We start from the raw sequence: 22,267 nt of genomic DNA, 5'->3' as shown, positions 1-22,267 counted from the left end.
AAAACAAGTACTGATCAGCAGAATGAAGTAACGGTGCCCATGCTCCTCCGCTGCTCATTTAGTCCGAGCTCTGCGATTGGCTTTTTTCTGGCCGCACTGGAGAGGATGATTGGGGTGGCAGACGAGCGTGGGCACTGCTGGTCCATTCTGGGGAAAAAAGTGCCCTTTTCTGCTGATCAGTGCCGGTTCCTGAGGTCAGACCCCCACCAACCAATAAGTTATCACCTACCCTTAACTGTTTTTCAGTAAAAAATTTTAGCAAATATTTCTTATGTTTTTTCTTAGATATGTATTCTTATGCTTGTGAATTTTGTGGGTTTTTACCTGTTTTCTTTTACATTACAAATAATGTGATTCATAGATCATATATAAAAAGTATCCATCCAAACCTACATAATTTGCAATAAGAAAAATACAGAAAAAAGCCCCACATTAAAAAAGCAAACAAACAAAAAAAAAAAACTTTGTTGGATAATAAAAGCTAGAAATAATAATAAAAAAAACAAACAAAAAGAAACACCAACTCTGGAACAAGCGGAATTAGCCAAAACACATTAATATTTGCAATTAAAAAATAAATAAATAAATCAATGGAGATCTAAAGAAGCAAGAATACATGGAAACTGGCCAAAAGAAAATCAACTCTAGAGGAAGCGTCAATGACCCGCCACCAGAAAAGTAAAAAAAAAAAAAACACTACAGGAAAAATGAGCTGCTCTATATATATATATAGGAAAAATAACAGAGTAAATTTATCAAAACTGGCGTGTCATACCCCGGCCTATAGAAGGAAGAGGAGCCAAATGTAGTAAGAGTCACACCGGATAATACATTTGGGGCATCTTTTGGACGCTTAAGTTATCATAAAAACAATTTTTTTTATTAGAAACATATTAAAAAAATACTTTAAAAAACCACACACAATACAAAATAGTCTAAATATATATCTCTATCTATATGACCAGTGATCAATGCATAGCACGGTCGAGGAATCGACTCCTAAACTGGTCCACGTGTTTACATTAGGGATAAGGATTTTAATTGGACCCAAATGTTAAGCGATCTTTCCCTAAATATGACACCTGCCTAAGCTGCGGAGGTTGGGCACCGTAAGGTCACGAGAGTGGTGCTCCAGCTCCTCGTTGGCTATCCCCCGGGTGAACCCTAAACGATCTAAAAATAGGTCACACTAGCCCACAGATTCACCAAATTCATAAGAAATAAACAAAATAAATCCCGATACAATGTAGACATATGGTCTAGTACATAATACAAAAACAACAGATTAGAAAGCGCTAGTGTAAATTCCGGTGTAACCCAAAGGCAGGGTATGTGGTAGGGTTCTGTACACTTTGTAATAAGGTAGTCTGGACCGTCCTAAAACTGCAAAAATTATCTTCAAGGGTAGGAAAACTCCCTTATGAATTAGCATAAAACACTAATAAAGTAGTGTCCTTTAGATATCCTGCTCGGGATAACCGCTCCATCAAACAGCATCCTTCAGCATGGCCTCCTGATGAACCTTATACCAGGAGGCACATCATGAGGACAGCCAAGTTCAGACTTTAGGATTCTGTGTGGTTTTTGAAGCTATTTTGTTTATAGATTTCTAATAAAAAAAATAGTTTAGAGGAAGTTATGTTACTAGTCTTTATCTCCTCATAATAAAGATCTTTTGGACGGTACCTCCCGCAGAAGATGAAGTCTGCAGAAGCCACGACTTGGCCTAGATTATACCCACAGTTTATATTATTTTCTAGTGAACATTCTAGGGAATTTATCTCCATGCTCCTAAGATCTGCACAACTTTTTCTGGGGCCGATGAAATAGAGCAAAAAGCAGGAAGATTTCATGTAACTAAAACTTGAAACAAATATTAGAAGCTTTCAACATCGTAAATGTAAACCGGGAGGGAATGATGGTAAATTCTCCCCTATTTCTGAAAATGGTGCAATGGTGCAAATGGCCATTTATTTTTTATCATTTGGCTATAAGTCCGGTTTGAGATTTTTTTTCTTCATTGCAATTAATGAATTTCTTATACATTTATAACATAAATACCAGGTTAATATCAGACCGGTTGACTTCGCCTTTACCCCCCCAAAAAACCTCAGTATAATATAAGGAATAATCCCTATACAAAGGATAAGCGCTTGACTTGTGATTCGGCCCATTAATAGGATCCTAACAGAGAAATGACAAATGAAATTACCGTACAGATAAGGAGGAGAACATCTTACCAGAATAATGAAAGCCACTGGACCAATAAAACTCCAGATGAAGTTGTTGTCTACCCTCAGCCAGCACCTTCCAAATGGAAAAGCGTAAAATTAATACAAATGAGCTTGGAAATCACACTTCATAACAAAAAGTTCCCGGCACCAATCATCTCCACACCGCGACGGGCCAACGTGACGTGGGCACTGGGGAATGTCTGCCGAGCAGACAGAGGGGCTGTCAGTGAACCACGGCGCGGCCATCTGACTCCGCTACAAGGGGATCATCCATTTACTCTGCTCATTATTTGATTTATAGATTAATATCTCTGCGGGAGATCCGTGATCTTAGCAATTACTAAAAAGATAAATATATAAAAAAGGGCGCTCCATTTGATTTTTGGCTGGACTATTCTCTTGTAATCCACAAGTTTGGCCTTTTATCTTTACGGCATATGCAAAGTAGGCGTCTCGCTGGAATGTACCAGACATAAAATGCTCAGCTGTCATGTTCTGCTGAAAACCAGTAGGACATTAATAAATAACCCAAGTGGGACTTAAGGAGCGGAAAAAAAAAGGAGAGAAGAAAATCAGAAACATTGGATATTAGGCTAAATGATGCATAAAGTTATCAGTCCAGGCGTCACACGGAGCCGCTCTATTATTACGCTCCAACATGACTGGTGGAATATATTTTCTGTTAATATAAGTACATTTCAGCTGTCACGACGGGGTCTGATAAACAATCTCACACGGCCTCGTAATTCTCCTTGGAAGTTGGTTAAGGTGAAGAGAGTTTAAGTCCAGAGCTGATGAAATGTGACATTTTTATACTTCTACTATAAGTATTATTTTCCAGGACATTCAGTGATTATCGATCAATGAAAATGGTGGAACGCACAAAGTTATTCAACGCTGCAACAAATGGGAACTTCCACGTAAAGGCTTTAATTGATAGGTTTAAATTCACACATGGGACAACAACTGGTGGCGGTCAATGTAGTTCTTGCCAGTGCTCTTGGATGACTTTAGATCTACAAGGCACATTTCTAGAGGGACGCTCATTAGGTCTCTGCAACACTCTGAAAATCTTTAAGAAGTCATAATCCATGTGCGCAAAATTTACAAAATTCAATAAAACTGTGGTAATCAGAGACATTGGAAAATCCAGAGCATCAAACGGTGATTTCGGAGGAACAATACAGGGCCCTGGTTGGAAACATCTACAAGTGAAGTTCTGGCGCTTTTATACTTACGCTTTCTCGGTTCCATAACTTTTGTAGTCAATAGCGGCTGAGACGCCAACCACAACAGCGGGGAAGAGGTAACCGACGACGTAGTAATACTTTTTTCTTGAATATTCACTTTCAAATACTTCCACGAGCATGAGGTAAAGCTGGACTCCTTCCAGGCACATCCAGGCGAAGGCCGCCAGGAAGAAGTAGTGAAGGAGACCAGCGAGAATAGCACAGGCGATCTAAGGATAAAGAGAAGATTCAAGAACTATCAGACAATGCCATAATGTGCCTACAGAAGGCTATTAGTGGCCACATCAATAATCCATCATGGGTGGACAAGAGCCTTGCGAATTGCCTTCTACCTGCTGGAATTCTGGCGCAATGTCATCGTTGCGGTCTGATGCACATATGGCTGGGCCTAGTAATCAGAAGAGGCCATAAGAATGCTGGTAGGTAGGAGACAGGTCGTAGGGCTCCCATTCAGCAACCGTCAAATTCTGAAGCTGGAACAGGTTCCTGTGAATCGATGCGCTCATTTCTAATCAGTTTAGGAAGCACTGTGTTTCCCCAAAAATAAACCATAGCAGGATTATATAGGATTTTTGAAGTATGCTTGATATACCAGCCCTACTCCAAAAAGAAGCCTTAATTACAGCTAAGTCCAGTGTGGGGGAGGGGGTTAGATACCGGGCCATTGCCCAGGAACCCAACTCTTAGGGGCCCCCAGCATTTCTATTCTGAAGTTAAGACTGTTTATGGACCTTTGGCAACATCACAGTCATGTGACCATGTCGTCACCAAAGGTCCTGTAACTGTGGAGACAGGGTACTATATACCATATGTGCAGTGTGTGTATATACATGTGTATGTGCAGTGTGTGTATATACATGTGTATGTGCAGTGTGTGTATATACATGTGTATGTGCAGTGTGTGTATATACATGTGTATGTGCAGTGTGTGTATATACATGTGTACGTGCAGTGTGTGTATATACATGTGTACGTGCAGTGTGTGTATATACATGTGTACGTGCAGTGTGTGTATATACATGTGTACGTGCAGTGTGTGTATATACATGTGTACGTGCAGTGTGTGTATATACATGTGTACGTGCAGTGTATGTATATACATGTGTACGTGCAGTGTGTGTATATACATGTGTACGTGCAGTGTGTGTATATACATGTGTACGTGCAGTGTGTGTATATACATGTGTATGTGCAGTGTGTGTATATACATGTGTATGTGCAGTGTGTGTATATACATGTGTATGTGCAGTGTGTGTATATACATGTGTATGTGCAGTGTGTGTATATACATGTGTATGTGCAGTGTGTGTATATACATGTGTATGTGCAGTGTGTATATACATGTGTATGTGCAGTGTGTGTATATACATGTGTATGTGCAGTGTGTGTATATACATGTGTATGTGCAGTGTGTGTATATACATGTGTATGTGCAGTGTGTGTATATACATGTGTATGTGCAGTGTGTGTATATACATGTGTATGTGCAGTGTGTGTATACACATGTGTATGTGCAGTGTGTGTATATACATGTGTATGTGCAGTGTGTGTATATACATGTGTATGTGCAGTGTGTGTATATACATGTGTATGTGCAGTGTGTGTATATACATGTGTATGTGCAGTGTGTGTATATACATGTGTATGTGCAGTGTGTATATACATGTGTATGTGCAGTGTGTGTATATACATGTGTATGTGCAGTGTGTGTATATACATGTGTATGTGCAGTGTGTATATACATGTGTATGTGCAGTGTGTATATACATGTGTATGGGCAGTGTGTATATACATGTGTATGTGCAGTGTGTGTATATACATGTGTATGTGCAGTGTGTATGTACATGTGTATGTGCAGTGTGTATATACATGTGAATGTGCAGTGTGTGTATACATGTGTATGTGCAGTGTGTGTATACATGTGTATGTGCAGTGTGTATATACATGTGTATGTGCAGTGTGTATATACATGTGAATGTGCAGTGTGTGTATGTACATGTGTATGTGCAGTGTGTATATACATGTGAATGTGCAGTGTGTGTATACATGTGTATGTGCAGTGTGTGTATACATGTGTATGTGCAGTGTGTATATACATGTGTATGTGCAGTGTGTATATACATGTGAATGTGCAGTGTGTGTATGTACATGTGTATGTGCAGTGTGTATATACATGTGTATGTGCAGTGTGTATATACATGTGTATGTGCAGTGTGTATATACATGTGTATGTGCAGTGTGTGGTATGACATGATTATATTTGAATAAATGTTAATTTTATTTATTTTATTTTTTTCAAAATAACTGAATTGTTGTTCATGGAAAAAAAATTACATCCTCTAAAAAGAAGCCCTAACCCATCTTTGGGAGCAAACAATAATAAAATAATGTGTCTTATTTTCAGTGAAACACTGTATGCAGCCACTTAGATAAATTACCATTGGGATTCTCCACCTCCCCAAGGTTACAGATGAAATAATCTCTGCTGGGAAGTGATGAGATCCCATTTCTCCATCCTGCAGGTAACCGGTGGGCAACGCAGTCAGGTGACTTGTGGTCGAGATGTCATCACTTCCGGTCCTGAGTGAGGCTATTGGAGCAGCAATGCTTCTTTATTTGATTAATAACTATCCCTACCCTGTAAACTTTTCAAAAGTGGCAAAAAAAACAGGAAGCCGGAGAAACAGGTCTTTTATGGTAAACTAGAATGCTTACCACATTGCTTGTTTTATCAATGCTGATCAAGAACAAAGATTCTGCAATGAACAGGTTGATGCAAAGGTTTTTGTGTATTGTATTTCGATCGCTCTGAAGACCACGGAAGAAGCAGAAGGTAAAAATACAAATGGCGAGACAGACCAGGGAGATGACTATTCCCATTCGTGTGATGACATCTAAGAACTGTCCGTGTCTACTGTCCTTGTACTGGAAAAGACAAAACGCAGGTTGTTCGCATGAAACCATACTTTACTATACGGCATGGGGAAAAGCAAAACTAAGTCTGATAAGTTTAATTATAAGATCTTACAAAGAATGTAAATGTTGGAAGGCATATTAATGATATCCATCATCCAAGAAATTCCTAGATGCCTTAACATGAACCTATTGTTCTCACAATCACCAGACTTCCTTTTTCCAACCCACTCCTCTCCTTTTCCCGTACGTAAACTGAAGCTCACTCATCCAAAAACAATTCCGATTGTGTCCTTACACAAACACCCTAGAGCTTAATGTCATCTCTGTGCACAGCAACATGCACACTAAACTAAGAAACAAATGACACATTATCATTATTTTGAGGTTTTAGGTTTTACAGTTTTATCAAATGCCAAGACGATACTTACAACAATCTCCCGATGGGCCATGAGTATGGCAAAATTGGTTAAGTGGCTGCAGGCGCAGGTTGTGTGGGTCAGATTGGTTTCTATCAAACGACAACCCTGTGTGGACCAATATCCCATCATCGTTCTCTCGGAGTAATTCCAAAAAGAGCAATTGGCATTAAAATAATTGTGAGGCTGAGAAAGAAAGTAAGAAAAGATATTCAAACCAAGAAGATATGAAGTACAAAAATCAAAAAGTCTATGATCTAAAACTTCGTGATGGAGAATTTACATTTTATACTTTGGAAACTAAAAATCCAGGAAAGCGAAATACATTTTATAATTGTAGATGGCATCAAGTAGAGAAATCAACAATTCTTCATTCTTGAACTTGGTGGTGGAGAATTGACATTTTATAGTTTGGAAACTAAGTCTTGACTAACTAAACGATTCAGAAAGTCATGCTGTGGACTTCATGCCACTTCTTAGGTACAGGTCAAGGGTTTAGGTTTGGTTCCTACAGTACGATGTGTAGTAGGAAGCCAACATTGTTCCCAATGAAAAGAGAAGACATTTTTGAAAACCAGTAAAAAAACAAAACAAGTTGTTACGAAAAATTACAATAAAATAATTAAGGAAAGCCAGGGCTAAATATCTGAATGCTGGCACCTGAAAGGTTATGGAACCAATCAACAAAACCTTGAGTAGTTTAATGGTGGGGAACCCTGAAGATGTAGCAGGATTGTTTAAACGATCCAGACCTTGTATAATGGAGGCGGCCATTGTGTGGGCTCCACCAATATCGGAAAGCAGCCTATAGGTTCACTAAGGAGCAGACACAATGAACAAGCCTCGTCTAAACTTTCGAACAGAACGTGCTTTAGATCTTATTCCCCGTTATCAGGATCATTCCAAGTCTCCAAGGTTCTTTTTTTTTTTTTTTTTTTTTTTAACAGCTCTTAGCTGCAGCACTTTTCTTTCAAGGACAGAAAATCCATTATTTAGCGCTGAATGAGATAAAGCACTACAGAAATCTACTCACTGTTACACAGTAAGGGAGCTGACTAAGGAGAGCAACAAACTCCACAATAATCACTACATCTACTTCCAGCTCAGAGAAGGAAAAAAACATACAAAAGAAAAAAATACCCAAAAAGCAACTTGTTGGCTTCCCGCAAATGAAGAGGAAAAAAAATTCTACAATGTATTTAGAACCCTCCGATATGTTTTTTCATTCTTGTTTTATACTCGTCCTATTAAAAGAAGCTGCTTTACATTAATAATTGTGTTTATTTCTTGCAGTTTTGCATCCATGGGTCAAATTGTCTAAGAAAATTGTAAGTATTAAGATTTTCTTTTAAATATGTTCAGGATTTTTTTTTTTCTTTCGTTTGCATTTAACACATAATGAAGACGTATAGAACATTTAAACCGTAATGAGTCGTCTCGTTAAAAATAATTTGCACATGCTAATCCATGTCTTCACAGGGAACAGGTTCTGTCTCGTGTTCAAAAGCAAAAAAGATGAAATGGAACATGGGAGCCAGTTAATTGGGACATGTGTAAACCCAACAGGACAGAAATAGTGATGCACGATGTCAGGAAATCCTATCCCTTCAAAAGTATAGCCATTAAAGCCAGAGGGTAAGAAGAAGAGAACATCCTACTAATTCACATACCGAGTGGAGTCATCCAAAAAACGTAACAATGAGTCGACCTACAAACATGGGCAACCATTTTGAATTCTACGACGACTTACTTCTTTTTTTTCCTTAATTCACTTTTTGAAAGAAGGGATAAAGACAGAGAAAATGCGAATTCACAATAAGGGAACAGTCTGACGGCAGTATAGTAACATAGTTAGTAAGGCCGAAAAAAGACATTTGTCCATCCAGTTCAGCCTATATTCCATCATAATAAATACCCAGATCTACGTCCTTCTACAGAACCTAATAATTGTATGATACAATATTGTTCTGCTCCAGGAAGACATCCAGGCCTCGTCCATAACATGGACGAGGATCGCAATGCAATGCTTGGACTGGCTGTCGGCTCATCCGACCTGAGCGTGACAGTTGTATAGAAACATATGCTGTCACTCTCGTGGTCGAGAGAGCAGTCAGCCAGTCCGAGCATTGTGTCAAGATCCTCGTCCAAGTTATACGGCCGTTGACTCTTTCCTATTGGAAATACTGTGGATCATCAGAGCAAATTTGTGCATAGAATAACCGCAGTGGATTACAGCTTCAGGCCTGAGGATGAGACTTGAACTAATGGGATCAACACGCTGCAGAATTTTTTCCGCAAGGAAAATGTGAGTTTCTGTTGCAGATTTCCACTTTTTCAATGTAGAAAGTGAAGTCTATGGCAGAAAAAGCAAGTCACAGATGTGGATTTTGCTCAATGTTTGCTGAGACCTTAGTTAAATTCTTCCTGTCCCGTGTGGATGTATCCAAAAACAATGCATCAATAACAATGTGGTCGTGTGAGAGACCCGCACACTAGGATCACTAATGCATAATATTATGGCTTGATTTAGGTCTTCAACAGGTTCGGTCTGGTGTGCAGCAGCATCTCACCAGACCTAATTTTAGACCGGGTGGAAGAAGAGCTGCACAATCCTGTTGAACCTCAGACATAAAAATCCTGCAACGTTTGGTGATGTGGACAGTTCTTTAACGCATCTGCCTCAGGGGGTTTTGCTTCCTCTGGATCAACATGTCAAACTATAAGTTGAACTCAATGGACTCAAGTCTATCTTCATGATTAAAAACTATGAAACTGAATATACTTTTCAGGTCTGTGACTGATTGGCTAACTGGAAGATCCATTTGGTTGGTAGGCCAGTCCAAATCTATGAAAGTGTTAAAGCACAACTCATATTAGGTTAGGTTAAAAAAAATCCATACCAAACTATCTTACATGAACCTGACCTTACTGACTTTTAATAAAGAAAAAATTTGACCCAAGTTATGGTCAAAGAATCCATTTAAAGAAGTAGCGAGACATCAGTTTCTGGGCATTGACACTAGTTGGATCGAGGCACCTAAGCTCTTCATCACGTTAAGGTAACTAACACTCAAGGACAAAAAAAAAAAATCCCAGCGACTGCCAGAATTTACATAACGTTGGCATCCAAAGCTGATTTTACACTTGGAGGCATCTAGACCTGCTAATTTATACAGAGTAATCAGAGTTTAGATTGAGCTGCCCTGCTGCTAAGGTAAGAGTTAATTTTCACTCACAAATGAATTAGACTCATTTACATTTTCATGTTGCTACTGAATTAGCTTTCATTAAGAATACACTTAAGTTCTAATAATCACTGATCCGAGTTTCATTTAATTTTATGTTCGATGACTGAAAGAAATTCTCCTTGTGACCCTGAGGCACATTTCCAATCCTGATGGAAACTTTTTTTTTTTTTTTAAATAGTCCAACACCTCATTGCTCTCATCCCAAATTAATTTCCAACATGGCCACTACTCACATCGATGTGCTTCAGTGTGAAATACACGGGGTCCGTCAAGAACACGCGGCTAGATTCCTTGTTTATGGAAGCTGCGATCACGTCAGAGTTGACGGCGATACGTGTGCTGTTTCGACCGGCTAGATCGCTGCCCAGTTTGAAGGTGGCATTTTCTGTGCTGAGGAACTGACCCAGGCTTTTGTACTTGATGAAGACCAACTTGGCCAAACCTGAAAGACAACAGGAGGAGGAAAAAAAAAATGAGCAAATACCGCGTGGTTTTCCTGCCATTGCCAGGTTGCTCCAACAAGTCAAATCCGCAGACCCTCATTAAAGCGAAGCCCGGCAGAAACGAGAGCTGCTCTACAGATGTTTTTGCAGCTCTTAAAGGAATCGCCATTTGCTAATAAACAATTCCGATGCTAAGGTTACAGATCTGAGAGTTGGAACAATAGAGGTTGGACCATGTGCCCGGCAACTTACCATTCCTGCTGTTCTGTTTGACGGTGTTTGCAGAGAGCTGGATCAGGTTATCTTCATTGTTGCCCTGAGGAAATCTCAACTCTTGCACCTGGCCCTCTGTATTGAGCACAGCCACTTCGAGAACTGGTTACGGTGAACAAGAGTCGAGAAAGACGACAGCGGTGTTACAATGCAGCTATTATGAGCTCCCTCAACATGTGTGCAGGGGAAACAGTGGAACGGCTCTGTTAGTCTCTTGTTAATAGAAAACTGTGCTTAAGTTATATGAAAAGGCACATTGAAATCTAAATCTGCAGCCCCACAGCAGAACACTGTTTAATAGCGTTATAATGTTACGTTACAAGATATTCTGGTTTTTAGCTCCTTTGGTATTAGATAGGCTTAGAACAACTCAATATACCTGCGAACCTGGGAATTTTCAAAGCCTCCGATTCACGCTCCCTAAGCTAAACTTTACTTTGCTGAGGGAACCTATTTACACAGATTGCCCTCCCTGTACAATCAACTCTAAAACAAAATTCAATTAATAATCGCAAGAATCACAGGAAACCTCCCTCGTTAATTAGCAATTAAGGAAGTTTAATAATTGCAAGGATGACGAGCAACACCCCGCTATGAAACGCTACAGCTATGCCTACATGCGTTCATACCGATATTGGTTGTAGGCATGGTCACTCTTGTAGGGTCCGCCAGGTTGTCCGCCAGTACGAATGCACCTTCCTCGAGGGTATCCAGTAACATTGTGGCGGCGTGGGCTTGCTCTGATGAATTCATGTCTCTCCATGACTCCAAAGCATCGAACCTTAGTAAGTTGTCCACGGTGTCCACAATGGCCTGCGAAAATAGACGTCAGCGGTTAGGTCATTGCGATCACCGAGCTATTTAGGGACAACCGTAATCCAACATAAAAGTACAAAATGTCGGATCAGTTTGCAAAAAAGTCCATTGTCATAAAGTACATGTACACCTGGAATGAATGAATCACATGCAGAAAATAAAATCACGAGCAGGAACTTAAATAAATGAATTGCAAGCTTGTCATTAACTAGAAAGGATAAATCAAGGCGAATAAAAGGAAATATAGCCGACAGAAAAATACTTTGGTAATTATTGGTCACGCTGTATTTAAGGCTTATATTAACTTGCCAGGGAATGTCTAAACAGGCATTTTATGTGTGTTTCAACTGTATTTAAACCAGGCAACTTGCCATAAGGGAAAAAAAAAGCAGGGCTGAACCGCCTGTTAAAGAATGCCTATCTACACAAGTTACTTCACTTAGACTTTATGCCCAGACATCCAAGCCAAAAGGAGCCAACTACGGAGGTATCCCTGCCAAAGGCGGGCATGTGGCCAGGAACATTGTAGAAGCAAGGTATGTGATATCACAGGAAAAGAGGACTATGACACATATCAAAAGGACAAAGGTCTACGTATCTACTGTTTCATACCAGAATCCCTACTTTTCGGGAGGATAGCCATTTTGGACAAATCTAACAATTTTAAACTGTTTGCTACCCAAAGAGTGTGCCTCATCTTACAAGACAAGAAAATGGTTATTCCGATCAGTGGATCATTGCGTTGATTACATGGAACAATTTTTTCATATTGATCATGGAAGAACAATCAGTGCCTTAAATAATGGACACTTTCCATCGGAGAGGTCATTGGGGAAGAGTTTTCTCATCGTGCCATCATTGACTAAACAGATGGGTGAATAGAAATGGAGATGTTCCTAGAGCGGCATTCACCGATGCCAATAGCAGCTATAATTGGTGTATTAAGTGGTAAAGACCAAAATGGTCCAAGAAAAACACCAACTGTCAAACACACTATCCATTAGCTTTAAAAATGGAAACCTCCCCAACCACAACCCTTGTGCTGAGCCAGCATCCCCAAAGGTCAAATGCCAACAAAATTTCCACGAGACCAGGAAGCATCATTTAAATTCCACCAATGGAGCCTAGATATGGGTGAACCAAAACTAAAATTTTAATTTCCAGCTTATTATCCCAAAGAATACACTCAGGGCAGCTTATAGAGGATAATAGTTGTCTACTACTCCACAGTTTAGAGAGAAGAGTGCGAAAGTTAAAGGTGGTCCTGAAGCATCTGCGAGGCGAAGATTAATTACTATAATCCATCTTAATATCCTTTATTCCTGGAAAACCAGTCAACGTTCCTTTCAGGCCGTGCCGGAGACGCATCCGAATGCCACTGACGGGTTTCTCCTGCTCTAACAGAAGAAGCAGAACAGTCGAAAGCTCCAGTTGATGCGGCTTTAGCCATTAACTGAAGTGAGACAGAAATTGCTCTGTCGAGGCCGGCTTCATTAGTCACAAAGAAACACAGATTGAGGCTTCTAATCTCAAGTTCAAATGAGTCCTCTGTCACCAGGAAGCGAATTGTTTCATTTGCATAGTGGAAGACGGCATTTGGTTAGTAATTTTAAGAGCGGTTTATTTTTCTTATCGGGACCAAGGAACTCATTCATTTGAGAGCAACACAAATGACACCGGTCAGAAATTAAGGTCAAGAAGCAGCATAATACAGAGCTGCTGGTGACAGGGGTGATACATAAAAGGGAAAATTAGAAATGCCAGTGCAGTAAAAACAGATTTGTTTTTCCCTTAAATTACAAATCATGGTCAGTTTCAATGCTCAGCAGTCAAAGATGAAGGGTGAGCCGTGTTGTGCACCTGTTCATACACAGGCTGATGGCACAGTGATTGTTCACAAACACATTTGCGGCGGTGCAGTCTATCACAGCGCTTTGTTACATGCATACGTACTGCAGTCACCGGATTTTGATGCGTGCAGCGCAGCCGTTCAGGTAATTGCAAGGTATTCATGAAGTTCCTCCAGCTCTGGGCTGAGTCTATGCAGGCTGGCTGCTGAGCATCAAAGACAGACAGATGCGCAGCGTGGAAGAAGGGAAGCACAAGACATAGGGAGGTAATTGGAAATAATACCTTTAAGTAAACTCTGCAAGTCTTCTCTCGCTTTTGCAGCTTTGCAGAAAGAGAACCAGAACATTAGATTGAAAAATACTTTTCAGAAATGTAAAACCAGCATTTAAACAGATCTGGCAGCTGTAAAAGCACAAGGCAGCCATATTGAGAAATAATACGCAAGTATTCAAAGGTAATAAGGAAGCAGACTTCTAATAATCCGCCATTTTAAGCAATGGCTAACTTTTGTATGTTCTCATGAAAATGTTCAAAACCCTAAAAGCCAAAATCTGATCATTGACTAGATGCATGTAGGCAAGAACAAGCCCTCAGGGATTAACTCCAGAACCATTTATGGCAGAGGTGTCAAACTGCATTCCTCGAGGGCCGCAAACAGGTCATGTTTTCAGGATTACCTTGTATTGCACAAGGTGCTGGAATCATTCTGTGCAGGTGATTAAATTATCACCTGTGCAATACAAGGAAATCCTGAAAACATGACCTGTTTGCGGCCCTCGAGGAATGCAGTTTGACACCTCTGATTTATGGTGATTGACAACCAAGATCTAACATGTCCATAAAACCTTCCACCGACTGATACAAAAAGGGTTCCTTACCTTATTATAGCTGCGCCCAACAGAGTCTTTCTCGCTAGGCTTCAGCTCCTGCAACTGAGCATCTAAGATGTCCACCAGCTGTTCCATGAGTCTAATCGTGGAGCTGATGTCCCCGGCAAACACTGGCTCTTTAGTGAATTTCGCCAAATCGTTCGCAAGGTTAGCAGCATTTTCTCCACTCCGAATCTGTAGCACAAAATCATTTAAAAAAAAAAATAGTCAGAAAATACAATGAATTTCCTTGGAAATAAGAGATCTAGTCAATAGGTTCAAAGAACCTCATCCAACAAACCCCATTAGCTTATCTAACCCACCTTCTGAGCCAGTTGGTTGACCCAATGAGAGGTGCAATTGCTAAGATCTGGGCCCCTTTCGTTCCAGGTTCCAGTGGTGATCAAGCAGAGGTATGAAGCTGTCCCTTTAGTAGGAAAGTTGAAATCCATAATTAAAAAGACAAAAATAAAGAAGAAAGTGAACATTGAAATGAGGACATGAAGTGATTAACACAAAGCAGGAGTCCAATGGATCAGAATTGGTGAAACCTGGTGATGGCGGCTATTAGAAATTCAGAACTTTGTCTGGGATTGCATATCATGAAAAGGAGACTGAAATATTCCAGTGAGCATGTAAAAGAGCTGATGGGAAAAAAAACTAGAAATTGAAACTGAAAGAGAATATTGCATACATAGAAAATAATATTGTACCTCGAGTTCCTTTGGGGCAGGGGCGTTCTACAAGCATCCCTCTCTGTGTCTGCGGCCAACTGATACCCTTCAACTCCTTAGCTAGACAGAACTTCTCCGGCAAAGGGAAGACGCTGGTTGGTGGAGGATTCTTTGTGGTAGAAAGAACCGCTGGAGGCTTGAGTCCTTTACTTCCTTCTTTTGTACCTGCAGCTGATGTAGTGCTAATTAGAGCTTTCTGTGAAGTCGTGGTGGTGGTTGATACGGTTGTCTCGAGTAGCTGAACTGGTGGTGTTTCTGCCACTACGGTTGTAGGCACTGTTGAGAAAAATTGGAAAACGCAATTAAAGATAGACACAAAATCTTGTTTAAAGATCGCCTTCAGCTTTCCGGGATTTTTTTTTTCTTTTTTGGAATATATGTCAGGCAAAGCACAAGGAGGAGAAGAGAACACAAAAAAAGCAGCCGAGGAACCGAACTGTGAGATATAAAGAGAATTCAACAAAGAATCAGACAAGCGCACCGTACACGTCCTTCATATACTCTACGTGCAGATAGAAGATGGGAACTATGGATATGTCAGAATTACAAAATCATGTGCATTCAACACTCCCCAACAATATTCATCAACACAAGACCATGCAGCACTTACAATACCAGCATTACCGTCTGGAGCGAGAGCACAAGGACTGTAAACCGAGCGGGCATGGATGGCGCAAATGAAAACAAACTATTGTTATCCAGGCCAAAGTCATATCATCCATCAATCCCTTTCCGTTTTTAAAGAGCAGTGATAACCAATGGTCAAAAAATGATACTGGAAGTGTAACTATAGGAGGTGTAGAGGTAGCAGTCACCTCCAGTACCCCAAACAGTAAATCCGTTAATATATATGACGAGTCAGAGTCCGGGTTGTCTGTGAAAGATTTTGCATTGGTGCCCAGAGCGTCAAATGATCCCTTGTATTAGGCTACATTCACACATCAGTAAGGCTAGTGATGTCCATGCAGGCAGGAGACTTCCATCCTGACGCTCAACGTCTTACCTCTGGAGTGATGACAGCTGCTTTACTTCTTGGATTATTTTTATGACGATATTTTCAACTTTTTTGATTACTTATTGAAGTCTGCAAACAGTTTGACATTTTGGAGTGATGACAACCCTATCATGAGCTGATGAGCTTCCAGTAGGGTTGAACAATGTGGTCTGCTGGTTCTGACCCAGACGTTGGTGGACATAATCATCACTTTAGAATTCAGATCTGTATCTGGTTAGGAAAACATTCACTTTCAATGCAAACAATCATGGGTCCCCAGTCATCTGGCGAAGCCTTATGTTGAGGTGATGACCTAGAAAACCCTTATTTTTCTGTTCCAACTGAGTTTTCCCACACAGCAGGCCACCGCTAACAGAGTGAAGATCGCAGTGCATACTCTTCCATAACCAATGTGTCCCATGGATGCTGCACATTACTGGAGGGAAATATTGAGCAATGCCTCTGACACTGCAGAATTCTCCCTCCAGGGGCTGTGATGAGAACAGAGGGTGAAGGTCCATTTGCCCCAACAACACACAGGGACTTATTTGCTGATGGGCAGTCAATTGATTTACACACGTGAGATGGGAAGTGAATGAGAACAAATCATTCAGTGCATAGACACTGCCTTAATTTTAACGGAGTAAAATATATACATTACTAGTTTTCGTTCTTCATGCTCTAAAACGTACCCTAAGTCTTCTGAAGGGAATTACGCTACTGTGTTGGGTTAGCTTCGGACCCGTTTAATCGAAGCTGGTGGCAGCGATAGTGTGCAGACTTTTGGGTGATGCTGTAGCGACTGCGGCGTTGATAATTATTGTTCCTGCCGCCATTGTTCTCAGCAGCTCAGGGTCTGTCTACACAGCAAAATGTGCTGCCGAGAATGACGATCTATTTGTCAAACCAAAAAGATAATTTCACCTGATGAACGAATGTTTTTCCAATTAGTTGGGGAACTGTCGGTCTGTCTTATCTGCACAATTATCGTAATCGAGTATTCCTGAAAAACATACGGTGATCTACACTTACGCACTTTCCGAAGAGAAGTGTTGCATTTATAGGTCTCTATCTACATATTGACATTATAGGGACAGTCTTATCTCTATCAGAAATGCAGTGGAAAGCAGTGTATTGCTCCCAGTAATCCCTCACTGGGGAGAGGCAATGAGATTACGGATATGAAGTCGAGAAAAATCTGTTCCTCCACCCCGTGATCACTACAGTACCGCACACATCTTAGACCCTCCCTACGTGTGTGTGAGTGATATTAACAAGTCCTTGATAAGCTGCATCTTTCTACTTTAGGATTAGCGATGTAAGCTTCTCCGGCCCGTGCCGATAGGTCACCATTTAGACGTGGCGATTTAGGCAGCGGTTACTCGCCCGCCTTTGATCACACGACTATATATAACTGATTATAGGGTCGGCTATATACAAGTGACGGTTAAAGCAGCTTGACGATGAGACACCGGGCACATACCCTGAAAGGAGAGCTACAAAAATGAGATGTTTGAGACAATGCCGTGCATGAAAATAATTCCCGGCCCATCTTCCCACCCAGCACTGATTTTTGCTTGAGAGATTTCGGCATGCCTGATTAGACCTGAACAGAGGCGAGCGTCGCATGCATGTCTTCCTTTAGAGATGGAACATTTCATGAACTGACATGGTTTCTTTAGATAAAACCAATAGAGAAAGGGGAGCGAAGTCGTTCAGTCAAGGGACGGTACGCAGCGCTGAATGAGAAGTGACAATACCGAAGGATGGAAATTCTCAGAGACGCCGATTCAGACTTTTCTGTGCTGCTCTGCCGCGATGAGGTCAGGACGCAGAAAGCAAATTAATTGATAGCGGCTCTGTGTATGGGACTTTCTCCTTGATTTAGCCGGTGGAATTTCAAAGCTCGCCTTCTGCCATTCCCAAGGCTTTCTTTTCCTTCCCCTTTGTGGGGGAGCCGACAATGTGAAGCTCGGTTCACACTGGTGACAGGAGAATTAATAAATGAGGTCATCCTTTAGGGACGCGGACTTTTTTTTTTCGTCCTCGTTTGCAGACCACTGACGGATTAATTACATTATAATTTTGCATCCAAATGATCTGCAAAAAAATATTATATTCCTGCTACATTGTCAGCGGAACATGCATGATTTTCACGCTTTATATTAATTGTAGACACAAAACTGTACAAGCATCAATGGAACAAGCCCGAATGATAGAAAAAAAAGCACAAAAAAAAGAGAATCTTCCGAACCGCCATCAATCCAGGCGTAAAACCACGGTGGTGTATTCCAGACCAATGTAGTAATTACCGTCCTCAGCACATATATTATCCCCGAACCTGACCCAACGCGTAAATCACAGAGTTTACATACAAAAAAGATCGAGTTAAAAAAATTAAAAATTACCTCAATATTTCTCACACACAAGGAAATCAATCCGAAGCCTAAATAAACTGAAGCTCGAAGAGAAACCTGAAACCAAAGCGTCAATTCAGCTTGGCTCCGGATTCACGGTTCTTTTTCCTTTTAGCTTTTTTTTCCTTGGAGTAAATATTTGTATTTAAAAGGAAATCTGTCATCCAAAAATTACCTATTATTTAAGTCAGATTCTTGGGTTACATTTATTTTTAAACATTTTTGCCAGTTTTTTTTTCCAAATCATAATCTGTATAAAAAAAATAAAAATAAAAAAAAAGTAATATTCTTGTAATATTCACATTCGCCACTTGGTATTTTAGACTATTTTTTACCTGTACTTGCAGGAAGAATTTTCAGCAGGTTCACTATCATAGGCATGGCTACAACAACAGGTAACACCTCTGTATACAGCTGATAACACAAGATCCACCAGTCACAATAGGTGATGTCACAGCTCACCTCCTCCTCCTGTACAATGACTGATAACACCTCTCTATACAGCTGATAACACAAGATCCACCATTTACAATAGGTAATGTCACAGCTCACCTCCTCCTCCTGTACAATGACTGGTAACACCTCTATAAAGCTGATAATACAAGATCCACCATTTACAATAGGTGATGTCACAGCTCACCTCCTCCTCCTGTACAATGACTGGTAACACCTCTATAAAGCTGATAATACAAGATCCACCATTTACAATAGGTGATGTCACAGCTCACCTCCTCCTCCTGTACAATGACTGGTAACACCTCTATAAAGCTGATAATACAAGATCCACCATTTACAATAGGTGATGTCACAGCTCACCTCCTCCTCCTGTACAATGACTGGTAACACCTCTATAAAGCTGATAATACAAGATCCACCATTTACAATAGGTAATGTCACAGCTCACCTCCTCCTCCTGTACAATGACTGACAGCACCTCTATATACAGTAGATAACAGTAACGGACTAACGTGCGGCATTTTACCACTTTGTGAAAGGAATATCTGACATAATCGATGCAAAAAAAGAGCATTCATTAACATATGACAACTTTATCCGGCATCGTTTGCCAATTGATGAATTTGCCGTAAAGTTCACCGGCAGAAATAGAAAGAGGAGAAAGAGGAATGAAAAAAATGCAATTGAGGATTCAGGCCGGAGACTTTGTCTATTGGAGGGGGGGGGAAGAACGATGATTATTTTCTCCCCCCACGTCTGTCATAGTTTATCAAAATTCTCCAAATGATCAGTAATCATGAAATTATTATTTTTTTAACTTTTTTTTCCTTCGCTTTTTTTTTATTGAAAGGATGGGAGAGTAATGATGAAATGTGGCAAAGTGCTATTAGTGCCGTCATTAGGTCTGTATCCCACCGCACGCTGAACTGATTAGTGGATATTTAATCACTCAGATGTGGATTCAAATTAGCACCATTACATTAGCCTGGATTCTAGGTAATTCTGGAAACATGTAGGTTATTTTTATCCCCCGAGATCGGCATTGATAACAGGACTTCTGACAGCTTCCTCTGGTCGTATAATTAGGTGGCAATCACAAGTGGATGGCACGCTCCGGCTTCTGCCTTCAAAATTCATTATTTCAACAATTAAAGATATTTTTTATTTTCACATTGTATCTTGGATTTCGCTAAACCGGGTGTGAAATGATCTTATTTTTTGCACTCGAGGAGCCACAAATACTGATGATTAATACCGAGCACCAGACAGTACATTGCCGAGTGTGTTGTCGAGGATGAGGAGGATTTTCTGCCACTGGGACAATAGAAATGCTTGAAAATGTTGAAAGAGAAGGATGCAACGTCATAGGATCATCCAATCATCCAATTTTTCACAAAACGTGTGGCCGGTAAAAATATCGCCCAAATGTCATTTTGTTACAAGGCACAAACGCAAAATCAAAAAATGTACGTCTGCAAACGGTTCTAAAATATGTGATGAAGGACGTGGATACAACAAAAATCCTGAGTCCCCGACTCATCGGGACATTGATGGACATCCACAGCGCCTGTAATGGGCCATCGGGATCCTTCATGGCGTCCGTCACTGCTTGATCCAGAGTTGATCGGTAAAAAAAACAGATACAATCTTCAAAGTTTATTCCGTAAGTATCAAACAATTAAACTCCACACGTCGGTGACAGAAAGACCACTGACGCGTTTCTGTGTGCACTTAAGACATAGACAATATTCTTTGGTTACAGAGTTCAAGACAAAATTCACGTCTCAGTGATCTCTTGCCGTACTGGGATCTGGGATCAAATCCGATGACAAAGAGTGAAGATGGAATCTGTAGTTCTCTCTCCGATTATCATTTGTGTTTCCTTTGGGGTCTTCCAATTTCCTCCCACTATGCAAAAACACACCGATAGACAAATTGTCCTGTGTGACTATAGGAGACAGCAAAAATAAATTATTACCGCCCCCCCATGAAGGATAAGGATTGATGTCAGGGACGAGGATCTCGATGCAGCAAAACAGAAAAGTGAATTAAATTTTTCTTTTTTTAACAGCTAAAACCTAAAATTTGCATTTTTGAAGTTAATTAAAAAAAAAGCCAAATGAATGCAATGATGAGAAAACATTCTGGAGGAAAGTAAGTAATGAATGTGAGAAATGTAACAAATGAAAATGCTGGGGGAGAATCGCCATGTTTTTTGGAAGAAGTTTGCTAATATTGGTACATAAAAGACATTTAAATGGCGCCAGTGCTTGTGAATGCATGCTGGGGAACTCACAGACCACTAAACTTCCCAAAGAAAACACAAGTAGTTTGGGAAAAGAGGGAATGTGAGGACAAAGCCAATGTAGCGAGAGCCAGATCTGCAGAACACCGGAGCAATCGCACAGATCGCTCTGCTGCCCACATCCGATATATCGGAGCCACCCACAGTTGGCAAACCGGGCGCCCCGGTCCATCCTCCATAAGTCGCATGGATGATTCCCGCGCACGCTGGCTTCATTTCATCATGTCATTTTCTAGAATTGGGTCTAAAAACTTTATTTTTTTCCTATGGCTGAAAACATCAGTTTTAAATAAATATGAACTGTGCGCAAATAACTTGGACGTCTTGGTCTTCACGGTGGTGTCAAGATACATTATGGGGATTTTTGAAAACCTGCATCAATTTCCACCCACAAAAAAGGCAAATAAGAAAATAGTAAAAAAAAAACCACATTGTATCTTTTGTGAGTACGTAATGAGTGGAGACAAGGAAGCAGTAATGGAGGCCGAGCTCTGCCGGATTATCAGAGGAGCTGAAGGTCAGAGATCGCCAAGTCACCATCACTGAGAAAGGAAGGAGAAAAGCAAGGACACAAGGTGGTCGTCATAAATGCAACCTGCACCGTCCCACCATTGATGGTGACCATGTTACAAAAAGGCCTCACTGCAAGGTTTGTTATAGAGCACCATGCTGCCACGTTATACCGCTGACCAAATCCACAGCATTGGGCCACGTTCACACGGTCAGTACTTGGTCAGTAGTTTAGATCAGTATTTGTAGCCAAAATCAGGAGAGGAAAAGTAGAATAGAAACGCCTCACCAAATCTGTATTTATCACCTTCCTGGTTACAAATACTCACCGAATACTGAACAAGTGAACGTGGCCTAAGGCCGGGGTCACACTGGCATATTGCATCCGATGCGAGAGCATCGGATGCGATATGCTAATGACACAGCTCCTGCTCGCAGCAGAGCAGGAGCCGAGTGTCGTGCGTCTGTGCTCCGATTCTCTCGCACAGGGAGGATCGGAGCACAGCTGCGGAGGAGGCGGAGAAATGAATTTCTC

The 22,267-nt window shown here is 40.7% G+C and overlaps 1 protein-coding gene across 20 annotated transcripts in view; it reads right to left on the bottom strand.

Moving 5' to 3' along the window:
- Nucleotides 1-22,267, bottom strand: part of ADGRL2 (adhesion G protein-coupled receptor L2) — a 196,076-nt gene that overhangs the window by 29,592 nt on the left and 144,217 nt on the right. For 13 of the 20 annotated variants that reach the window (XM_069735780.1, XM_069735784.1, XM_069735781.1 and 10 more), the window contains 11 exons: nucleotides 15,030-15,326; nucleotides 14,640-14,743; nucleotides 14,326-14,511; nucleotides 13,730-13,768; nucleotides 11,410-11,593; nucleotides 10,760-10,882; nucleotides 10,298-10,506; nucleotides 6,829-7,002; nucleotides 6,200-6,409; nucleotides 3,473-3,693; nucleotides 2,241-2,307 (listed from right to left, as the gene is read on the bottom strand). In XM_069735780.1, the coding sequence (XP_069591881.1) occupies nucleotides 2,241-2,307; nucleotides 3,473-3,693; nucleotides 6,200-6,409; nucleotides 6,829-7,002; nucleotides 10,298-10,506; nucleotides 10,760-10,882; nucleotides 11,410-11,593; nucleotides 13,730-13,768; nucleotides 14,326-14,511; nucleotides 14,640-14,743; nucleotides 15,030-15,326 (1,814 nt within the window). The remainder of the gene's footprint in view (nucleotides 1-2,240; nucleotides 2,308-3,472; nucleotides 3,694-6,199; nucleotides 6,410-6,828; nucleotides 7,003-10,297; nucleotides 10,507-10,759; nucleotides 10,883-11,409; nucleotides 11,594-13,729; nucleotides 13,769-14,325; nucleotides 14,512-14,639; nucleotides 14,744-15,029; nucleotides 15,327-22,267) is intronic. The other 7 variants (XM_069735797.1, XM_069735787.1, XM_069735788.1 and 4 more) reach the window with 1 other exon arrangement.

The sequence above is a fragment of the Ranitomeya imitator genome, chromosome 8 (assembly GCF_032444005.1).
Source record: "Ranitomeya imitator isolate aRanImi1 chromosome 8, aRanImi1.pri, whole genome shotgun sequence".
Lineage (NCBI taxonomy): Eukaryota > Metazoa > Chordata > Amphibia > Anura > Dendrobatidae > Ranitomeya > Ranitomeya imitator.
Note: the sequence above shows the minus strand (reverse complement) of the source record. Positions and strands in the feature narration are given on the sequence as shown.